The 22,674-nt window shown below is 49.3% G+C and overlaps 1 protein-coding gene across 1 annotated transcript in view; it reads right to left on the bottom strand.

Annotated features, from left to right (window-relative positions):
• Positions 1 to 22,019, bottom strand: part of GPR143 (G protein-coupled receptor 143) — a 32,269-nt gene extending 10,250 nt beyond the window's left edge. The window contains exons 1-5 of the mRNA XM_049872302.1: positions 21,743 to 22,019; positions 19,378 to 19,487; positions 16,990 to 17,084; positions 4,931 to 5,023; positions 3,302 to 3,411 (exon numbers count right to left, since the gene is read on the bottom strand). Of these exons, the coding sequence (XP_049728259.1) occupies positions 3,302 to 3,411; positions 4,931 to 5,023; positions 16,990 to 17,084; positions 19,378 to 19,487; positions 21,743 to 22,004 (670 nt within the window). The 5' untranslated portion in view covers positions 22,005 to 22,019. The remainder of the gene's footprint in view (positions 1 to 3,301; positions 3,412 to 4,930; positions 5,024 to 16,989; positions 17,085 to 19,377; positions 19,488 to 21,742) is intronic.
• Between the last annotated feature and the right edge of the window lie 655 nt (positions 22,020 to 22,674).

The raw sequence follows: 22,674 nt of genomic DNA, 5'->3' as shown, positions 1-22,674 counted from the left end.
AAGGTTTGTTGAGTAGCAGGGAAGGGCGTTGAGTAACAGGGAAGGGCATCAAAGCGGTCGGGAGTCCATGGCAGAGCCAGGAGACCGAGAAGAAAAGCAAAATGCAGATAATTATTCATCTGCAACTTCCAACTGGGAGACCCCTAGACTCTAGGGAAGATATATATAGATAGAAATACAGATTTTAGTTTTTAGTTGTTGAGAATATACACAGCAGAACATACACCAATTCAACAATTTCTACATGTCCAATTCGGTGACACTGATTTCATTCTTCAAGTTGTGCAGCCATCCTCACCCTCCTTTTCTGAGTTTTTCTTCCCCCATTAACATAAACTCACTGCCCCCTAAGTTTCCTTTCTGACCTTTCAAGTTGCTGTTGTCAATGTGATCCCATAGAGATAGTTCTTAAAAGAGCACAGTGCTCAAAGCAGACCTTCTTTACTAACTAAGCTAAACTACTGTTTGGTTTTAAGAAGGCTTCAGGAGATATTCTTGGCTTAAGGTTTAAAGATTATCTCAGGGCAATAGTTTCAGGGGTTCATCCAGCCTCCATGGCTCCAGAAAGTCTGCAGTCTATGAGAATTTGAAATTCTGTTCTTCATTTTCCCCCTTTTGATCAGGATTCTTCTACAGAATCTTTGATCCAAAGGTTCAGTAATGGCAGCTGGCACCATCCAGTTCCTCTGGTCTCATGGCAAAGGAGGCAGTTGTTCATGGAGGCAATTAGCCACAGAGACTATATATATTTTAAAGATTTTGCTTTTAAATAATTTTAGATTTACATAAGCATTGCAAAGATACTACAAAATGTTCCTATACCTGTACACCCTTGACCTGTTCAGCATCATAGAGACATGCAAGCCTCCACTGACAGACAGCTGGTGGCTGCATATAAAGTGCACTGGCTGGGACTCGAACCCTGGTCTCCTGCATGGAAGGTAAGAATCCTACCACTAAACCACTACTAACTAAACTCCAGACTTTATTCATATTTTGCCAGTGTAGTAACTATATTTTTAAAGGTTTCTCTATTATAAAGGTAATACACTGGCAGTTTGAATCCACCAGCCACTCCCTGGAAACCCTGTGGGACCGTTCTACTCTGTCCTATAGAGTCGCTATGAGTTGGAATCGACTCCACCGCAAAGGGTTTTTTTTTTTAAATATTGAAAGAGTCTAATTTTCCATCACAATTTGTAAAATATACAAAAGCTTGGAGAAGAATTAACAACCCCCAGTCCCACCACCCAGAAAACACCGTCCGCATCTAGTGTATTTTCTTCCAATCCTTTTTTCCTTGTTTTGCTATAAGTTGTTTTCATTTGTTTGATTAGTAGAATTCCAATTTCTCATGAAATTTTTTAAAGACAAAAAAAAAGATATATTGAGTATTTTATTATTTTTATTTATTTAATCTTTTTTTTTTTACTGTACTTTAGATGAAGGTTTACGGATCAAACTAGTTTCTCATTAAATAATAATCCACATATTGTTTTGTGACATTGGTTGCCAACCCCATGACATGTCAACACTCTCCCTTCTCAACCTTGGGTTCCGTGTTACCAGCTTTCCCCATTACTGTGCCCCTTTAGTGTCATTTTGTTTTATGGGCCTGTCCAATCTTTGGCTGAAGGGTGAACCTTGGGAGTGACTTCGTTACTGAGCTAAAAGGGTGTCCGGGGAGCACCAGGATTACTCCAGTCTCTGTCAGACCAGTAAGCCTGTTTTTTTTTTTTTTTTTTTTCGTGAGTTAGAATTTTGTTCTACATTTTTCTCCAGCTCTGTCTGGGACGCTGTATTGTGATCCCTGTCAGAGCAGTCAGTGGTGGTAGCCGGGCACCGTCTAGTTGTGCTGGACTCAGTCTGGTGGAGGCTATGGTAGTCGTGGTTCATTAGTCCTTTGGACTCATCTTTCCCTTGTGTCTTTGGTTTTCTTCATTCTCCCTTGCTCTAGATGGGGTGGGACCAGTGGAGTACCTTAGATGGCCACTCACGGCTTTTAAGATCCCAGACACTACTCACCCAAGTAGAATGTAGAACATTTTCTTTATAAACTATGTGTTGCCAATTGAGCTAGATGTTCCCTGAGACCATGGTCCTAATCTGGAGATTTTTAGTAATAATTTTCAAACTGTCTTCTGATTAGATTGTGAGAAAGTGTTTCAGGAGGCTATGGGCAGGGAAGGGGAGGCCATGCTGTCTCTCCAGATGGCTACTCACCAAAGTAGAATGAATACATTGTTTTTGAATGTAGATAAGAAAAGGCTGGTCCAGAGAGCCACATTGCTTTCCTATTACTAAGGTCTTGCTACAGGAGTCCAGGTAGCCCTGGTGGCACAGTGGTTTAAGTGCTTGACTGCTGACCAAAAGGTCAGCAGTTCAATCCCACCAGCCGCTCTGTGGGAAGAAGATGTGGCAGTCTGCTTCCATAAAGATGACAGCCTTGGAAACCCTAGGAGGCAGTTCTCCTCTGTCCTACAGGGTCGCTATGAGTGTGAATCCACTCGTTGGCTGAGGGGCTGCAGGTGAGCTTCCCTGAGGGTGGGGTGGGGCTGGAATGCATTCCGCTGCCTCCTGCTGACTCACTGCATTCCTCTTACCCAGTTCTTGCTATTGCCTAGACTCACTTCCTCCTCCCTACTTCCTGTTTCCTGCTGCACAGCTGGATGTTTATCCTGCAGGGAGATATCTAGCCCAGGACATTGTGGGAGTCACGGGTCTGTAACCCAGGGCTCTCCACTCCACTGCCCTCTACTTCTCCTGCAGAGACCACCCAGCCCAGCCTGGAAGCAAAAGGTGGACTAGTCCTGGCTTTGGACAAACTTTGGCAAAGAACTTGCGTAGCCCATAACTAAACAGACTTGTTCACTTTCTTTCACTAAGCCGGCTCATTTTCTCCACTATATTCTGCATCCACCTCTGGAGGGCGGCGAATGGGGTCAGTGGTCCTGGACAATTCTAGAAGGCTAACATGCATCACACTGGGGGCACAAGTGTGCAGGGTATTTAGGCCCATTATCTGAGTCCACGACATGCAGCTGTCCCCTGTGGGCATGTACCCGGAGAATTCCCCTGTGACTTGCTTGCAGTAGGAGCCCATGGGTGGTGCAAAGGATTCAAGCATTTGGCTGCTAACTGAAAAGCTGGTGGTTCAAGTCTACCCAGAGACACCTCAGAAGAAAGACTTGGAGATCTACTTCTGAAAAATCAGCCATTGAAAACCCTATGGAGCACAGTTCGACTGTGACACACATGGGGTCACCATGAGTCAGGGTCGCCTCGATGGCAACTGGTTTACCTGCAGTCACTGTCTTCCGGAACAGGATGGGGTTGGCCACCAGGACGAGCATCAGCGGCAAGTACGTGGTGATGTAGTGGGGGATGGCATGCTCCAGACCCTTCTCACACCTGAGAGAAGAGAACCACGTCATTCTGCTCAAAGCCAAGCTCTGGCTCAGACAAGCCTACTTATCTGGACCTGGAGATAAGATGGGGCCAAAAGGGAAATGCACATATCTAATTCTGACTCTGCCCAGAGGAAATCTGACTCATTTTTCCTGTCTGAGAACAAGCAGACATGGCGGGAGAAGAAGGGAAATCAGTCATGTCTCTCCTTGTCCCTGAATGGAAGGGCCTCCGATTTATTCCTTTGGGGGAGCTTTTAACGGTATCCGCAGGGTAAAGGAAGGAAAGCAGAAGACACGCTGGCATGGTGGGCTCCCTCACACTGAGTCTAGGCCAGGAAAAAATCCAATTCAAGGAGAGGAAAGCACTCAGTGAGCCCCGGAGGATCTGAGCACTGACTCAGTGCCGGGCCTGGCCAGTCCAGTCCTTGCCCACCAGCCGCTTGTGGTCCCCGGGCTTCCTAGTGCAAAGGACCTTTGTTCTCATGGGTGTGAGTAACAATCGTCTTGGTGGTTCTTTCAGGGAAAAGGACAGATATCTATTGCTGGGTCATAGGAATCAAGGGTCCCCATCAGATGTGGTGAAGGCCACCCACGCGGACGTTGCAATTGGCTGAGAAACACAGAATGTAGGAGAGAAGGGAAAGCAGCCTGCAGGAGAAGAGAATCAGGCAACCAGGCAAGGGCAGCTCAGGCCCAACCAAGGACGGAGGCAGGAAAGCAGAGGAAGGAACAGCCCCTTGGGCCATGGAGGGAGGGTGAAATTATAAAAATGAAAGTGCTCAAATATGCACAGAGTAGTCAAACCAGAAGGGGAAAATGGCAGAATGTGCAAAAACCAAGAGCCGGCTCCTTCTTGCCATGGGAGGAGTTATGCTGCCACCTTTTTCTTTTTAATAGGTGCTTCTGTAAAAAAAAAAAAAAAAAATTTTTTTTTTTCCTGTGTTCAGCTGTGAAGCTTCAAGTGTGTCTGGAAAGGCTTGAAGGTAAAGGGAGACAAAGGAGGAAGAGATGTGACTCCAGGAAAAGCCTGAAGCAGGTGACAGTGGGAGAGTGAGGAAGGCAGCTTGAAGAACTAACCCCAGGGCTCCAGGCTGCAGCCAGGAGAATGAGGAGGAAGCTAAGTGCTGAAGCCAGCAGCTTTCTGAATACCATCGGGCCCCTCAGAGCTCCTAAGCCCTGCAGCTGGCGCTCCCTCAGCTCTGAAGGCTGGTTCCTCAGGTCTCCAGGAGCCCAAAAGTGAAGGCTAGTGGTGAAAACCTCCTTTCAGACTGAGAGCTCCAGGGGCCGTGTAGTGCATGAGCCCTAGTTCCAGCTGCAGGCGTGGAAGGGAGGGTGGGGAGAGCCCCAGGGGGCCATGCAGTGTGTGAGCCCTACTTCCAGCTGCAGGCGTGGAGGGGAGGGTGAGGAGAGCCCCAGTGACCATGCATGGTAGCCAGCCACCCATCCAGTGACACTGCTCTGTCCACATCCTGACCTGCCGACTCATTTTCTAAAAAACACTCGCACGGCTTGTGCCTTACCTGGACACAGATGGGTGGTAGAGCATGACCCCTCCCTCCACGCAGAGCAGAGCGGCCAGGCCCCACGCCATCATGTGGTAGAGCAGGATCGTGCTAGGAAAGAAGCAGAACAGGGGCAGCCACCACTGAGAGGGGCAATGAAGAGGCCAGACATGGAAATTTCTAGAAGTCCTCCAGTCAGGAAAATGTACACGGAGCAACCAACTCCCATATGTTGCTATATAAAGTTTGTGTTGGCTTAAGCCACTTGTTGTTATGTGCTGTCGAGTCAATTCCAACTCATAACGACCTCCTGTGACAACGTAGAACTGCCCCATTGGGTTTTCTAGGCTGTCATCTTTAGGGGAACAGATCGCCAGGCCTTTCCTCCTGCAGGGCTGCTGGGTGGGTTCAAACCACCAACCTTTCAGTTAGCAGCCAAGTGCTTAACTATTGTGCCACCAAGGCTCCTTAAGCTGCTAAGTGTGTGATGATTTGTTACCACAGCAGCAGAAACTAGTATTGGACTGTGACCTCAGAGCAGGCAGCAACATCGTGGCACCACCCGGGTTTTCACCCAGCAGGAGGACAAGGCTCCCAGTGGTCATCTGCCTCCACCCTCCTTTAAAATGTGGCACTGCATCGTGTCCACAGGTCAGTGCTTGTGCCGACTCAAGGTACTGGACAAATACACGTGCACACACAATCCACAGCTGCAGAGATACAGTGGTAATACAGAGGGCAATGAGGGCTAGGAAGAACAAAAAGCCACGAGTCACAGTAAATGTTCCCTAACCAGCTGCCATCAAAATGACAAGGTGGCCCCGTGTGTGTCAGTGTACAACTGTGCTCCACAGGGCTTTCAACGGCTGGGTTTTCAGAAGTAGATTGCCAGGGCTTTCTTCCGAAGTGCCTCTGGGTGGACTGGAACCTCCAACTTTTTTGTCAGCAGCCAAGTGCTTTTAACTGTTTGTACCACCAGGGACTCCCAGTGTTCCTCTGGTGGTGGTGTGAGTTGCTTTCAAGTGTCCCCGATTCATGGTGACCCCACGTACAACAGAAGGAAAGGATGTCTGGTCCTGTCCCATCTTCAGATCATTGGGATGTTTGAGCCCATTGTTGTGGGTATTAAATGCTTCTTAGGGCAGTTATGGCAGGCACGCTGACTAGTCGACATGTGACCCGACGCTGTCACCTGAAGGAGTCACCTGTAGACATTTTGAGAAACAGGATCTCGAGGCAGGAAGATAATCGCAGTGAGTTCACATGCCTGGCCACAGGACTTCCACTTGGGCATGGGAAGCTGGGGGCAGGTGGACAGAGCAGAGGGAGCCAGTGAAAGGGGCAGATGGAGGGCCACGTGGGGAGAACCAGGCCTCTGGGGAGGAACAGACCACATGGGGAGGGCTGGGGCCACGTGGGGAGGACCAGACCGCATGGGAAGGGCTGGGCCACGTGGAGAGGGCAGGGCCACGTGGAGAGGGCCGGGCCACGTGGGGAGGACTAGACCTAATGGGAAGGGCAGGGCCACGCAGGGAGGGCCAGGTCCCCTGGGGAGGACCAGGCCACATGGGAAGGGCTGGGCCACGTGGGGAGGGCCAGGCCATGTGGAAAGGACTAAGACATGTGGAAGGACCAGGCCTTGGGTGGCCGCATGGCCACAGACGGGCTTCAGTGTTTACAATTTTCATAGATTGTTTTTATTTTCAAACTCATATTTCTTGTAAATAACACAGAGCTGGATTTTGATCTTTTCAGCCAATATAACAGTATTTTCCCATTTCCTGGCTCATTTATCTGTTTCACATTGACTATACAGCGAAACCTGTGAAAGCTGGAACGCGTGTAATGTGGGAACTCAAATATTTTCCAGTAATAGTGACAGGGAAGTGGTAAGGCTGCAGTCTGTCAAAGGCGGAAAACTTGCAATACCCAGAAAAACAAGGCAGTCCCGTGCAGTTCCAGCTCTCACGGGTTTCACTGTAGTTACTTACCTATGTGGATATATCTCTACCATCTGATTTTATGCCATTTTTTCCTGTCTATTACAGACAGGCATACCTCGGACGTATTGCAGCTTCAGTTCCAGACCACCGCAATAAAACAAATATCGCAAGAAAACAAGTCATATGAATTGTTTGGTCTCCCAGTGCATATAAGTTATATTTTTACAATGGTTAAGAGCTACAGCTGCTAACCAGAAGTCAGCAGTTCAAATCCACCAGGCAGTCCTTGGAAACTCTATGGGGCAGTTCTACTCTGTCCTATAGGATCGCTATGAGCCAGAAGCAACTTGACGGCAACGGGTTTGGCTTTTTGGTAGTCTGTTAAGTGTGCGATAGGATCACGTCTAAAAAAAATGCACATACTTTAATTAAAAAATACTTTATTGCTAAAAAATGCTAGCTATCATCTGAGTCTTCAGTGAGTCGTAATCATTTTGCTGGTGGGGGGTCTTGCCTCGATGTTGATGTCTGCTGACTGAACAGGGTGATGGTTGTTGAAGGTTGAGGTGACTAAGGCAAGTTCTTAAAATAAGACAACAAGGAAGTTTGTGGCATCGATTGACTCTTCCTTTCACGAAAGATTTCTCTGTAGCACGCGAGGCTGTTTGTTAGCATTTTATCCACTGTAGGACTTCTTTCGGAATTGGAGTCAATCCTCTCAAACCCTGCCACTGCTTTGCCAACTAAGTTTATGAAATATTCTAAATCTTTTTTCAACAATGCTTACAACATCTTCACCAGGAGTAGATTCCATCTCAAGAAACCACTCTTTGCTCGTCCCTAAGAAGCAACTCCTCAGCCATTGAAGTTTTCTCATGAGATTGGTGCAATTCAGTCACATCTCCAGGCTCCGCTTCTAATTCGACTTCTTTCACTATTTCCACCACATCTGCAGTTACTTCCTCCACTGAAGTCTTAAACCCCTCAAAGGCATCCAAGAGGGTTGTAATCAACTTCTTCCAAACTGCTGTTTATGTTGATATTTTGACCTCCTCCCATGAGTTAGGGCCTTGCTCTGGATTAGGCTTTGGCTTAAGAGAATTTTGTGGCTGGTTTGATCTTCTATCCAGACCACTAAAACTTTCTCCCTATCAGCAATAAGACTGTCTGGCTTTCTTATCATTGATGTGTTCATTGGAGTAGCACTTTTGATTTCCTTCAAGAACTTTTCCTTTGCATTCACAACTTGGCTGTTTGGCTAAAGAGGCTTAGCTTTCAGCCTACCTCGGCTTTCAGCATACCTTTGCCACTAAGCTTAATCATTTCTAGTTTTTGATTTAAATGGAGAGGCATGTGACTCTTCCTTTTACTTGAACGCTTAGAGGCCATTGTAGGGTTATTAACTGGCCTACCTTCAATATCGTTGTGTCTCAGGGAATAGGGAGAGAATAGGGCCCAAGGAGAGGGAAAGGGGTGGGGGGAAGAGCCAGTCAGTGGGGCAGCCAGAACAGACACAACATTTATCAACTAAGTTCACTGTCTCATATGGGCAGGGTTCATGGTACCCCAAAACAATTACAATAGTAACATAAACGATCACTGACCACAGATCACCATACCAGATACAATGATAAAGAAAAGTTTGAAATATTTCAAGAATTACCAAAGTGTGACACAGAGACAGCAAGTGAGCACATGCTGTTGGAAACATGGCACCATTAGACTTGCTCGACACAGGGTTGCCACAAACCTTCAACTTGTCAAAAATGCAGTATCTGCAAAGCGCGATCGGGCAAAGTGCGATAAGACAAGGTGTGCCTGTATATGCACCTTTCTCTCTTGTCTTCTTTTCATTGCTAACTTTTCTCATTCCACGCTTTCTACTCTATTTGGAATGACATAACTTGTTATTTCTATTATTTTAGTGATTACCCTAAAATTGCAACATTATCCTTAACTCATCAAGATTAATCAATGGGCTTGGGTTTTATTCTAGGTATGAAGAGAACCCACTGGCAGACTTTCCATTGTTTTGAAAAATATGACACAAATTTTAAAGCTTCTAAGAAAATGATCTGAAAAAAGCTCAGGAAAAGGGGGAACGTTGCTTTATGCAGGAATCAGACAATGACTGTGACCCCCCAGTTTACAGGGTGATGGCAGGGAGGGGTGAGGAAAGGCCATTCTCTATCACTGAGTCCCTGGCACAGAGGCGAACCCAGTGGGTCTGAAGCCAACCTTGAGCCGAGTCTGGTTTCCTTGTGGGAGGCCCTTAGTGCCATGGGGTCCCCTCAGCTTGTGTGGGTACTGGCATGCCCGGGGGACTGCCCCCTCATAAGGACTGGGCACACCAGTCAGCAAGGTACCCCATGCCCACTCCTTCCCAAAGATATCCCTGCACCCCATAATCACACGTGCAGTCCCACCTAAGGGACTGTCTGAAGGAATTGGTGGCTCTTTGCTGCTCCATGAGTCTCGGTCTTTCTTTCTTGCCTTCCCACGCCTACTCCCCACCATTCCTCCCACAGCCCACATTCTTAGACAATCTCTGTCCTTCATCTGGAGACTTCTGTGTACCCACCCTGCCCCATAAAGGGTCTGAGGTAGCGGGCCTCCGATATGGGGCGGGAGGACTGAAGACTGAGTATACACAGGGGCCGTTCGCACGTGCCGACCCCGCGGCCCATTTCCTGGCTCTGTCCAATGGGACTTGGGCTGAGGGCTCCATGGGAGGTGCTGGCCGCCAGCCACAAGGCTCCGGGTTCTTGGCAGACAACTTGCCCAGCTGACGGGGGTTCTAGCTCTGAAGATGCGTGGGCAGACGGAGGAGTAAGGGCTGGGGTGAAAAGGGCACCCTTCCACGTGAGAAGAGAAGAGAAGCAGAGACGACAGACCAGGGCGTGAGCTTTGGAGAAGAAGGAGCATTTGCAGCCAGCTCCCTGGGAAGCAGCCAGAAACATAGTTTGCCTCCCACATGGCAGGTGGTTCCTGGCAGCCTCTCCCCGGCCCTCTCTGGATTTGGGCTCGGGTGGGGGTAGGTGTGTCTCAGCAAGGCCGGGTCACATCCAGTGGCATGCTTTGGGGGGACGTGGACAACACACAGAGTGGTTGGCTGCATGGGACTGGGTTGTTCTGCAGGGCAGAGCCTGTCCTTCCCTGACCATCGCTGTCGGCTGGGGTGCTAGAGACATCTGCTCAACTGGGAGACAGCAGGCAAGGGGAAGCCAGGCAGGGGCTGGAGCTCACGGAGGCTAGGTGGACAGCTCCCTGTGCCCTGACAGCCACGTGGGGTCCGGGTGGGGTATGTGCCAAGCCTCACAGGTAGGAGCTACATTCATCACAGATCCGATCAGAAACCCACTCCCCCAGCCCTGGGCAGCTAGCACGTGGCCAGAGACCCTTATCCCTTCGTCTAGCCCTGGGGAACCTTTCAGGGGTGCAAAGGACCTCCCCAGACTCCCTTTGCTCCCTACTGTCATTCAGGGCCTCTCCCAGAATCCCGATCACCCTCGGTTACTGCTTAAAACAATATCCCACACCAGAGCCAGAGCAGCAGTTTAAATTTTAACTTTAAATCTCTCTTCATGACACTTCTTAGGAGTAAGAGTAGAAGAAAAAATTCTCCAGTGCCAAAGAAAATAGCTAAGTCCTGAAGAATCTAGAAGGTCATGAGTAGTTCAATCCAGGGCTTCAAACTAGCTCATTCCAGTTCAACTCCAGCTGAGAATTTGAATTTACACCCCAGATATACTGAATCAGAATCCACATTTTAACAAGATCCCCGGGCGATTCTTATGTGTGCATAAGAATGTTTAACAAGACCCCAGGTGATTCTTATGTATACATAATCACCTGGGGATCTTTTAAAATGTAGATTCTGATTCAGTATGTCTGAGGGTGGGAATGCAAATTCTCAGCAGGAGTTTGAGCCAGAATGAACCCGTTTGAAGCCCCAGCCCCCTGCCCCCAAATCCCTCCACACCTTCCCAGCTGCAGCCTCTCAATCCCACCTGCAGAATCAACCCCTCCCAAGGCTCTGGAAACAAGAAAAACCCAAAACCAAACTCACTGCTGTTGAGTCGACTCCAATTCATAGCGACCCCACGCGTTACAGGCTAGAACTGCTCCATGGATTTATCTTGGCTGTAATCTTTACAGAAGCAGATTGCCAGGCCTTCCTTCCAAGGTACTGCCGGGTGGGCTTGACCTGCCAACCTTTAGGTTAGTAGTCAAGTACAAACCATTTGTGCCACCCAAGGTCCTCCTCTGGAAACAAGAACCACCCCCCCCCAAAAAAAAAACCAAAGCCATTGCCGTGGAGTCTATTTCGACTTGTAGCAACCCTATAGGACAGAGTAGAAATGCCCTACAGGGTTTCCAAGGAGCGCCTGGTGGATTCGAACTGCCGACCTTTTGGTTAGCAGCCATAGCTCTTAACCGCTACACCACCAGGGTTTCCCTGAAAACAAGAGAGCTCTTTATAAAGGAACGCCATGTTTGATAAAGTAGAGGGTCAGCGAAAACAAGGGAAACTGTCCATGAGATGGATCGACACAACAGCCAAAGCAACGGACTTAAACATACCAAAGTAGTGAAGATGGCACAGGACCAGGCAACGTTTCCTTTTGTTATATTTAAGGTTGCCATGAGTCAGAGACACGTCTACGATAACAACAGAAGCTTCTGGAGTCACACACTCAGCTCTGCTCCAACCACTCCATGCTGGCCCCTTGGCGACCTCAAACGCAGGAGTCAGGAAGTTCGCCTTCTGCCTCCTTGGTTTCCGTGGCTACTGAGCCCCTGCCTGCCTTCTCTGCCGAGGGGCTGCTCTGCTTTGATGGGAAGGCCCAGCCCACTCCAACAGCCATGTGGAGCTGGAATCCTTCCCTGGCTCTGGGGAGACGTCCGGGGTTTGCATCCTGGGAGTTCACCTTCTGTGTGCTAGGCGCCTTGTCAGAAGGCACACTATGCCCACCATACTCTAAACTCTGTCCCAGCGTCCCGTCTACGCCCGTGCAGAGCTCCAACATAAATTCCGAAACACCCTCCTAGGTGCTACGGGGGCTTCTTGCCCACTGCTGGGGGCGAAGGTAAAGCAGCCTCCTAGGGGAGCAAGTGGGGGATACTCTTCTCCAGCCTCCTCCTGGCACTCCAGGGCTTCTCTGATCTCCGTGCTCGTGGTCTATGAGACCTCTGGCTCCCATCCCTCCCACACTGGGCAAGGAGCCATCAGACAAGGCCATACTTCTTGCACTGGGCTTCAGGGAGAAGCTCTTTCACACTGCTGGTCACCTTCCCAAAGTCATTCTCCCTCTTCTCCTTAGTAACACAGACCCAGGGTCACCCAAAGCAGCAGCATGCTCAGCAAGCAGACTATATTTCCTGGCCTCCCTTGCACATAAGTGCGGCCATGAAACTAAGTTCTGGCCAATAACATGTAAGCAGAATTATTTGCAAAACTCCCAGGGAGGCTACTTAATGGGAACTGGCTCAAGTGAGAAATAAGCCCTCTTTGCATTGCCCTTTTTCTCCTTCTTTCTGCTGCCTGGAATACAGGTGTGATGGCTGGAGCTCCAGCAGCTGTACTGGACCATTACACCTTGTGAATGGAAGTCAGAAATCCCACTCCTGGGAATATACCCAAGGGAAATAAGAGCCTTTACATGAACAGATATATGCACACTCATGCTTATTGCACCTCTGTTTACAATAGCAAAAAGCTGGAAGCAACCAAGGTGCCCATCAACAGATGAATGGTTAAATAAATTACGGTATATTCACACAGTGGAATACTACGCATCAATAAAGAACAGTGACGAATCTGTGAAACATTTCATAACATGGAGGAACCTGGAAGGCATTATGCTGAGTGAAATTAGTCAGAGGCAAAAGGACAAATATTGTATAAGACCACTATTATAAGTTCTTGAGAAATAGTATAAACTGAGAAGAACACATTCTTTTGTGGTTACCAGGGGGGGAGGGAGGGAGGGTGGGAGAGGGTTATTTACTGATTAGTTAGTAGATAAGAACTACTTTAGGTGAAGGGAAGGACAATACTCAATACACGGGAGGTCAGCTCAACTGGACTGGACCAAAAGCAAAGAAGCTTACGGGATAAACTGAACGCTTCAGAGGTCAGCAGAGCAAGGGCGAGGGTTTGGAGACTATGGCTTAAGGGGACTTCTAAGTCAATTGGCAAAATAATTCTATTATGAAAACATTCTGCATCCCACTTTGAAATGTGGCGTCTGGGGTCTTAAAGGCTAACAAGCGGCCATCTAAGATGCATCAACTGGTCTCAACCCACCTGGATCAAAGGAGAATGAAGAACACTAAGGTCACACGATAACTATGAGCCCAAGAGACAGAAAGGGCCTCATGAACCAGAGACTTACATCATCCTGAGACCAGAAGAACTAGATGGTGCCCGGCCACAACTGATGACTGTCCTGACAGGGAGCACAACAGAGAACCCCTGAGGGAGCAGGAGATCAGTGGGATGCAGACCCCAAATTCTCATAAAAAGACCAGACTTAATGGTCTGACTGAGACTAGAAGAATCCCAGCGGTCATGGTCCCCAAACCTTCTGTTGGCCCAGGACAGGAACCATTCCCGAAGACAACTCATCAGACATGGAAGGGACTGGACAATGGGTTGGAGAGGGATGCTGATGAAGAGTGAGCTACTTATATCAGGTGGACACTTGAGACTGTGTTGGCATGTCCTGTCTGGAGGGGAGATAGGAGGGTAGAGAGCGTTAGAAACTGGCAAAACGGTCACGTCACGAAAGGAGAGACTGGAAGGAGGGAGCGGGCTGACTCATTAGGGGGAGAGTAAGTGGGAGTACGGAGTAAGGTGTATATAAGCTTATATGTGACAGACTGACTTGATTTGTAAACTTTCACTTAAAGCACAATAAAAATTATTTTAAAAAATGAAAAAAAAAAGATTTAGGGGTAAACCTTCACGACCTCAGATTTGGCAATGAATTCTTAGATATGACCCAAAATCATGAACAACAAAAGGAAAAAATAGATATACTAGACTTCATCAAAATTTAAAACTTTCATGCTTCAAAGGACACGATCAAGAAAGTGAAAACACAACCCACAGAATGGGAGAAAATATTTGCAAATCATATATCTGATAAGGGACTTGTGTCTAGAATGTGTAAAGAACCATTACAACTCAACGATAAAAAGACAACTGAATCAGAAAATGGGCAAAGGTTGAGCGTTGTGCTCTTTTAGAGAACTATGTATATGGATCAAATTCACAACAGCAATGTGAAAGGTTAGGGAGGACACCTGGTGGGCAGGGAGTTTATGTTAATGGTGAGGAACAACTCAGAAAAGGAGGGTGAGAATGTTGCACCACTTGAAGAACGTAATCAGTGTCACTGAACTGTACATGTAGAATTGTTGGATTGGGGTATGTTCTGCTATGTATATTCTCAAGAACAACAAAAAATAATTTTTTTAATGGGCAAAGGATTTGAATAAACATTTATCCAGAGAAGACATAAAAATGGCCGATAAGCACATGAAATGACGTGCAACATCGTTAGTCATAGAGACTCATAGCGACCCTATAGGACAGAGTAGAACTGCGCCATAGGGTTTCCAAGGAGCGGGTGGTGGATTCGAACTGCCAACCTTTTGGGTAGCAGCTGTAGCTCTTAACCACTACATCACCAGGGCTCCATTAGTCATTAATTAGTCATTAAGGAAATGCGAATCAGAGCCACACTGAGATGCCACTTCATCTCCACAGAATGGCTAGAGTAAAAAAAGAAAGATAATAACAAGTGTTAACCAGGATGTGGAGAAACTGGAGCCCTCATACATTCTAAAATGTTGCAACCACTTCGGAAAGCAGTTGGTGGTTACCTAAAATATTCATATGACCCAGTAATTCCACTCCTAGGTATATACCCAAAGGAACTGAAAACAGGTCCTCAAACAAGGACATGTACAGAAATGCTGACAGCAGCACTATTCACCATAGCCAAAATGTGGACACAGCCAAGTGTCTACCAACAGATGAATGGATAAACAAATTGCAGAATATTATTCAGCCATAAGCAGAAATGAAGGACTGATACATGCAACAGTGTGGATGACCCTCCAAAACATTATGCTGAGTGAAATAAGCCAGGCACGAAAGGTCTTATCTATAGAGACAGAAAATAGATTAGTGGCTCCTATAGGCAAGGGGAAATGGGAGATGATTGCTAATGAGTTACCACAAAAAAAAAAAAAAACAAAAACCTGTTGCAGAGAATCCCTGATGGAGCAGGAAAACAGTGGGATGCAGACCTCAAATTCTCCTAAAAAGACCAGACTTACTGGTCTGACTGAGACTAGAGGAACCCCGGAGGTCATGGTCCCCAGACCTTCTGTTAGCCCAAGACAGGAACCATTCCCAAAGCCAGCTCTGCAGACAGGGATTGGACTGGACTATAACACAGAAAAGGATGCTGGTGAGTGAGCTTCTTGGCTCAAGTAGACACATGAGACTATGTGGGCAGCTCCTGTCTGGAGGGGAGATGAAAAGGCAGAGGGGCGCAGGAGCTGGCTAAATGAACACAGGCAGTATGCTTTGGAGAGGGGGAGTGTGCTGTCCATGGGGGGAGAGCAACTAAAACACATAGCAAGGTGTATATAAGTTTTTGTGTGAGAGACTGACTTGATTTGTAAACTTTCACTTAAAGCACAATAAATAAAAACAAAACAAACAAAAAAAACCTGTTGCTATCAAGTCCATTCAGACTCAAGGTGACCCAATGGGACAGAGTAAAACTGCCTCATAGGGTTTCCAAGGCTGTAATCTTGACAGAAGCAGATTGCCAAATCTTTCTCACACTGTGCAGCTGGGTAGGTTCAAACCACCAACCTTTAGGTTAGCAGCTGAGTGCTTTAACCATTGCACCCGCTGGGCTCCCCCTGTTAATGAGCATAGGGTTTCTTTCTGGCATGATAAAAATGTTTTAGAATGAGATAATGGTGATGTTTTCACAACTCTAAAAAACACTGAATTGCACACTTCTTAGTGTGTGAACTTTACAAAGCTGTTGAAAAACAGAAGAAAGGACTCCATGCAAAGGGACTACATGACTCTAGGGCAGCACAACCTTGGCAGTGGAACAGATATTTCCTGCACCTGGACCCAGGAGACCTGGGCACTCACCCTGCCCTGCTCCGTGCCAGCTTCTCCTTGTCACCGAACTTCTCTGCGTTTCAATGTCCTCCAGAGGCATGAACATCACAACTACAACGCAGCTCCCGTTCATTCAGAGTCTACCACGTGCCAGGCACTGTTCCTGTCTGTTTCCAGGTAGTATCATGTCTGTGGGGTCCTTGTGTGTTCCTTGGAGTCCTTGGGTGGTGCGAATGGTTAATGAACTCAGTTACTAACTGAAAGGTTGGAGACTTGAGTCCACCCAGAGGTCCTTTGGAAGAAAGGCTTGGCGATCTGAAAAAACAGCCATTGAAAACCCTACGGACCATAGCTCTATTCTGACACAAACAGGGTCTCCATGAGCTGGCGTCAACTCAATGGCAACTAGTATTTAGAACCCCGTGAGTGGTGCAAATGGTTAACACACTTGTCTGCTAACCGAAAGAAATGCTGGAGGTTTGAGTCCATCCAGAGGTGCCTCAGAAGAACGGCCTGGTGATCTACTTCTGAAAAATCAACTATTGAAAACCTTCAGAGTGCAGCTCTACTCTGACAGGCATGGATCGCCATGAATTGGAATCAATTTGGTGACAACTGGTTTCTTATGTTCCTAGGTGCAGCAGCAAGGAGCCCTGGTGGTGCAGTGGATAAGGGCTTCGCTGCTTCCTGAAAGGTCAGCAGTTCGAACCCACCGGGAGAAAGATGTGGCAGTCTGCCTCCCTAAAGATTTCAGCCTTGGAAACCCTGTGGGGCAGTTCTACTCTGTCCTATAGCATCGCTAGGAGTCAGAATTGACTCGACAGCAGTAGGCTTGTTTTTGGTTTAGGTGCAAGGGCCAGCGAACTGGTTCTGGTCAGCAAAACACTCTGGAACGTTCGGTGGTACGACCAGACTTTTCTCATTAAGTAAGGCAAGGGCAGAAGTCTCGGCCCCTTTCCTGGGGCGCATACCTCAGTCCTGAGGATCTCCGTGTCACCAGATAGGCGTCCACCGCGTAGCAGAACAGCCACCAGAAGCAGGCGCTGTACAGCAGCTGGATCCACATCTGCAACCGGGGAGAGCCCGGCATCAAAGCTTCCGCAAACAGGTATCAGATTCCCAAACCATCTGCGAAAGGAGCTCGCGGAGCCCGGCTTCCTGTGACGTCAGGCGGGCAGCACATGAAAGCACTGGGACATGGGGTCGCGGTCTTTGAAATCGAAGGATGGCAGCGAGCCTGGGGTGCGCGTGGGTGCGTGTGCGCGCGTGTGGGGTTGTGTGTGCGCGCGCGTGTGGGGTTGTGTGTGCGCGCGAGTGTGCGTGTGTGTGCGCGGGCGTGTGGGTGTGTGTGCGCGCGTGTGGGGTTGTGTGCGCGCGCGCGTGTGGGTGTGTGCGCGCGGGCGTGTGGGTGAGTGTGCGCGCGCGCTTCTCCCCTGTCTGCTCCGCTGACCTGGAGTAAAGGGCCCCTCCTTGTCCTGCACTCGTGTGCACCGTAGACGCAGTTCTAAGACTTGCGGCTTAAACTGCCGGGAGGGCTCCAGGCTCTTTGAAGTAGCCGCCCTTTGTCTCAGAACTAATGAGCGCAGACAGGAGAGACCTTTCAAGAGGAGGGGAAGGAAAGGCCTCCGCGGGCTAGAAGCAGCGCGAGATCCAGACGCCTGCTATTGTGGGCTGAGGCAGAAGTTTCCTCGGGAGGAAATCCAAGAGCCCGGGAGGGGAGGGAGTGGGAGAAGAGGGACAATCCTGCAGATGGCACTTTTAGATTGTTCACGTGAGCACTGACTTGCCGGCAGAGCGCTACCTGCATTTCATTAAGCAAAATATAGCCGATATATAGCCGATATAACAATAACTTTGATTGATTTTGTCTTGACTGTGTCTCTACTTAAGGTAGGGGTGTATGTCGGGGCAGAGGGGAAAAGATAGGAGCCAAAAAAAAAAAACAGTTGCAGCAACCCAGACTCATGGGCCCCATGCGTGGCAGAGAACTGTGCTCCATAAATTTTCAATGGCTGAGGCTTGGAAAGTAGATTGCCAGGCCTTTCTTTCGAGGCACCTTTTGGTGGCCTCAAACCTCCAAGTTTTTGTTAGCAGCTGATTGCGTTAACTGTTTGCACCACCCAGGGTGTCCAACACAGGAGCCCAAAACCCTGTTGAGGGCAAGTCGATTCTAAGTCAAACCAAAAAACCAAACCCGTTGCCGTGGAGTCAATTCCAACTCACAGTGACCCTGTAGGACAGAGTAGAACTGCCCCACAGGGTTTCCAAAGAGTGCCTGGTGGATTTGAACTGCCGACCTTTTGGTTAGCAGCTGAACTCTTAACCACTATGACACCAGGGTTTCTGGTGACCCTACAGGACAGAATAAAACTGCCCAATAGGGTTTCCAAGGCTGTACTCTCTACTGAAGCACACTGCTGCATCTTTCTCTGGTGGAGTGGCTGATGGATTCAAACGTTGGCCTTTCAGTTAGCAGCCAAGCACTTAAACCACTGCGCCACCAACGGGGTTCTCAATCTTGAGCCTACATGGAATGCCCTGCAGGGCTTGTGGAAACACACATGGCCTGGCGCCACCCCACGGTTTCTGGTCAGGAGGTCTGGGATGGAGACTGAGAATTTGCATCTCCGACAAGTTCCAATCCACCAGGCGCTCCTTGGAAATTCTATGGGGCAGTTTTACGGCACTGCGGCACTGCGTGGGACAAGCTCCTAGGGAATGCCGATGCTGCCATTCACAGGTGATGCAGCTGCTCGGGCCTGGGGACCCAGCTTGGGGAACTCATCCGACAGGTGCACAGGTAGGCAGGAGACAGCGAACCAGAGGCTTAGCGAGGGGCAAGGGGCAGAGGGGGCACTTGCCCCCGGGCCCAAGAACGAGGGTGTGCCAGTGGAGCCATTAGGGGAGTGCGGGGGTGCGGACCGCACCGGGTGACACTGTCAGAGAGGGTGACTCCACATGATTCAGGCATACCTCTAAGACCAAAGTATACAGAACTTTGGCTGCTCCAGAAAGCGGGTGCCGGTTTCAGCACGTTTAGGCGCTGCTCTCTGCCGCCGCCCTGGTCCCCCTAGGCCTAGCCGTCCTCCCCGCAGCCCACCTGTCAGCAGCGCTCCCCCCTGGAAGCCAGCGCCGCGGGAAATCGCGCCGGGCACGGCCCGCTCAGTTCTGATTTTCCTCGCCGCTATCAACGACTCCTCATCGTGACGTTGGCGGGGGTGGGGCGGGGGGGTGGGGAGTGAGGGGTGGGAGGGTGGAAAGTGGGGGATGGGGGTGGGGGGGTGTTGGAATTTAGAAGTCGTCCCTGGACACTCAGGTACCCACACTTGACCTCTGGGGCCAACCAGGGAGGCACTTACCGCACTCCCCACGCAGAATGCAGCAGGCCAAATGTCTGTTCCATTCACTTCTGAGATGTTTTCAACAAAATCTGGGAACCCTAACCACACTGCAGACCGGAACACAATACCTAAGGGAGAATAAAATGAGCCTTTGGGTATGATCCTAGTTTTCAACTCTGTTACGAATTGAATTCCATCCCCAAAAAACATGTGTTGTAAATCCTAACCCCTGTGCCTCAGGTTATAGTCATGTTTGGGAATGGGTTTTCTTTGTTATGCTAATAAGGCCTTATCAGTGTAGGGTGTGTCTTAAATCAATCTCTTTTGAGATATAAAAACAGCAGATTGAGCAAACAACCAGGCGAGCAAGCAGTGATGGGGGAAGACAGATGCCATGCCACATGAAGTTCACCACGGAGCCAAGACACAGAAGCTGCAGAGACAAGGACCTTCCCCCAGAGCCAACAGAGAAAGCCTTCCTCTAGAGCCAGCACTCTCATTTTGGACTTCTAGCCTCCTAAACTATGACAAAATAAGTTTCTGTTCATTAAAGCCACCCACAGGAGCCCTGGTGGCACAGTGGTTGTGTTCAGCTACTAACCAGCTGAAGTGTAGGCGGATGGAAGCCACCATCTGCTCTGTGGGAGAAAGGTGTGGCAGTCTGCTTCCAGAAAGATTTACAGCCTTGGAAACCCTATGGAGCACGTCTACTCTGTCGTATAGGGTCGCTATGAGCTGGAATCAACTTAACAGCAATGGGTTCGGTTTGTTTGGTTTGTTTGCTTAACGCCACCCATTTGTGGTGTTTCTGTTATAGCAGCACTAGGTAACTAAGGCAAGCTCTAAAGCTGACTTGTTGCTATGTAAAAATAGATGATAGATAGGCAGACAGAGACAAGAGAGAAGGAGGGAGGGATAAAGAAAGGATATAAACACATATATGGTATGTACAGAGAGAGAAAGAAGATACTGAGTTATTCAGAAAGCAACTATCATGGTGGCAAAGCAATTCCAGGCACTTCAAGTTCAACTTAAACCGCCGTTAGCCACAAAACCTGTCCCCAATTTGTTTGTTTACTTGGCATTAAAAAGCCACAGTGTGAGTAACAATCGGTATTTCTAAGCTGTGTTTTTAATTTCCATGTTAATTATTCCGCACACATAGAAAAGGATTATTTTAAAAGCACAATTCTGAAGTTAAAAAATACAGTTCCTTCGTTCTATCAGAAAATACATTTAAGATTTTCACCAGTCGGCTCCCCGTATTTCATTTTTGTCATGTATTATTTGTGATTTTTCCTTAGTATCAGACTCAAATATCAAACTCTCCTCAAAAGAGTACACACCCTCATGGAACATACTACTGTTTTTGTTAGATAATGCCACTGTGGTACATACGTACAACGGAATATTATACAGCAATGAAGAAGAGTGATGAATCCACAACAAGGGAAGACGCTGAGAGGTGTGCAAGAATAAAAGGCAATGATGGTAAGTACTTTAACACACACAATCCTGCGACAACAAATAATAATTCATGAGTGGGTACATAGCTAGACATGCATGCAGAATAGGTGGGGAAGGGCATGTAGGGGCACACCCACGTGCATATACAGGTTTGACTGTGGATATCCATATACACAAAAGATCACACGGGGTACACAGCCATGGAAACTTCCTAGACACAACCAAACACCTCGCAGCACTGAGTTACTGGGCTTGAAGGCTAGGGACTATAGTCTCGGGACACCTAGGTCATCGGCATGCGATAGTTCATAAAGACACTGTTGTACATTCTGCTTCGGTGAGTAACAACTAGGGTCTTAAAAGCTTGTGTGCGGCCATCTAAGATACAACTACTGGTGTTTTTCTGTCTGAAGCAAAGGAGAATGAAGAAAACCAGTCTCGAGGAAGCAATTAATCTAAAGGACCTCCTGTGTGTCAGAGTAGAACTATTCCATAGGGTGCTCGAGGCTGGGGCTTTTCAGAAGCAGATCACCAGGCATTTCTTCTGAGGCACCTCTGGGTGGGTTCAAACCATCAGTCTTTTGGTTAGCAGCGAGCTCTTAACGTTTATGCCACCCTGGGACTCCTAGGAGGTAGGTAAGCATCCATAGTTCTTACTTCTCAGTGGGTCCCAACCCACTAGCCATGCACCTTTACCCAGGCACCCAGAGGGTCCCAACCGGCGGGCCGCGCGCCCTTACCCAGGCACCCAGCGGGTCTCCACCGGCGGGCCGCGCGTCCTTACCCAGGCACCCAGCAGGTCCCCACCGGCGGGCCGCGCGTCCTTACCCAGGCACCCAGCGGGTCCCCACCGGCGGGCCGCGCGACCTCACCCAGGCACCCAGAGGGTCCGCACCGGCGGGCCGCGCGTCCTTACCCAGGCAGCCGAGCAGGTCGCAGGCGGCGGCAGCGCGCAGGATGCGGGCAGAGGCCCTCGGGGCCGAGGCCAGGAGGGGTGCACTGGCCGCGGGGCACGCGGGCCGGCGCGGGGGCAGCAGCTCCAGGAGGCCGAGCACCAGGCGGAGTGCGCAGCTACCCAGGCAGAGCGCGTGGAAGGCCCGCGGCTGGAAGCTCAGCACGAGCTGCGTGGCCGCGTCCCGCGTGGGGCAGCAGAAAGTGGCCAGGCGCGGAGAGGCCATGGGCCGCTGGGGGACGCGGCGCCGCGGCTCGGGTCTGCCGGCACCTCGCCGGGCGGCCTGGGTCATGTGCTGGCCGGCAGGGCAGGTATCATGTGCCCGTCGACTGCCACCCCCCCTGCAGAAAGGGCGCCGGGGCCCGAGGGGGGCGGGGGATGCTGCTCTGCCCGGGGAGGAGGAGGAGGTGGGGAACGAATGGAAGACAGAGAGGTCAGGGCAGGCCAGCTTTCTCACGGTGCACTAAACCTCCCTCTGTGATTTCATTCCTGAAGCCCTGTGGCCTCAGCCCTGCCATCTCGTCTTAACTGGTCTCACCAGCAGAACATGCGGGAGATGCCAGCTCTTTCCTAACTGGAAGCCGACACCCCTAATTTCGATGCCTTTCGGGCATCAGAACTCAGTGCACAAACTATGAGTGTTTCTGGGGACCTGCCTGTCCCACGCCGCTCACATCAAAGTGCTGTTGTCCTGTGGTGCCCTGGAGTGGATTCTGACTCATAGAGCCCCATGTGACAGAGCAGAACTGCCCCATAGGGTTTCCTAAGCTGTGATTTTTCTGGGCGCAAATCATCAGGTCTTCTCCTGCAGAGTTGCTGGGTGCCTTCAAACCACTGATCTTTCAATTAATTCAGTCGCCTTGCAGACCCCCTGTGGCCACACCCCCAGTGAAACA

The sequence above is a fragment of the Elephas maximus genome, chromosome X (assembly GCF_024166365.1).
Source record: "Elephas maximus indicus isolate mEleMax1 chromosome X, mEleMax1 primary haplotype, whole genome shotgun sequence".
Taxonomy (NCBI): domain Eukaryota; kingdom Metazoa; phylum Chordata; class Mammalia; order Proboscidea; family Elephantidae; genus Elephas; species Elephas maximus.
This window is presented reverse-complemented; position numbering and strand designations above follow the sequence as displayed.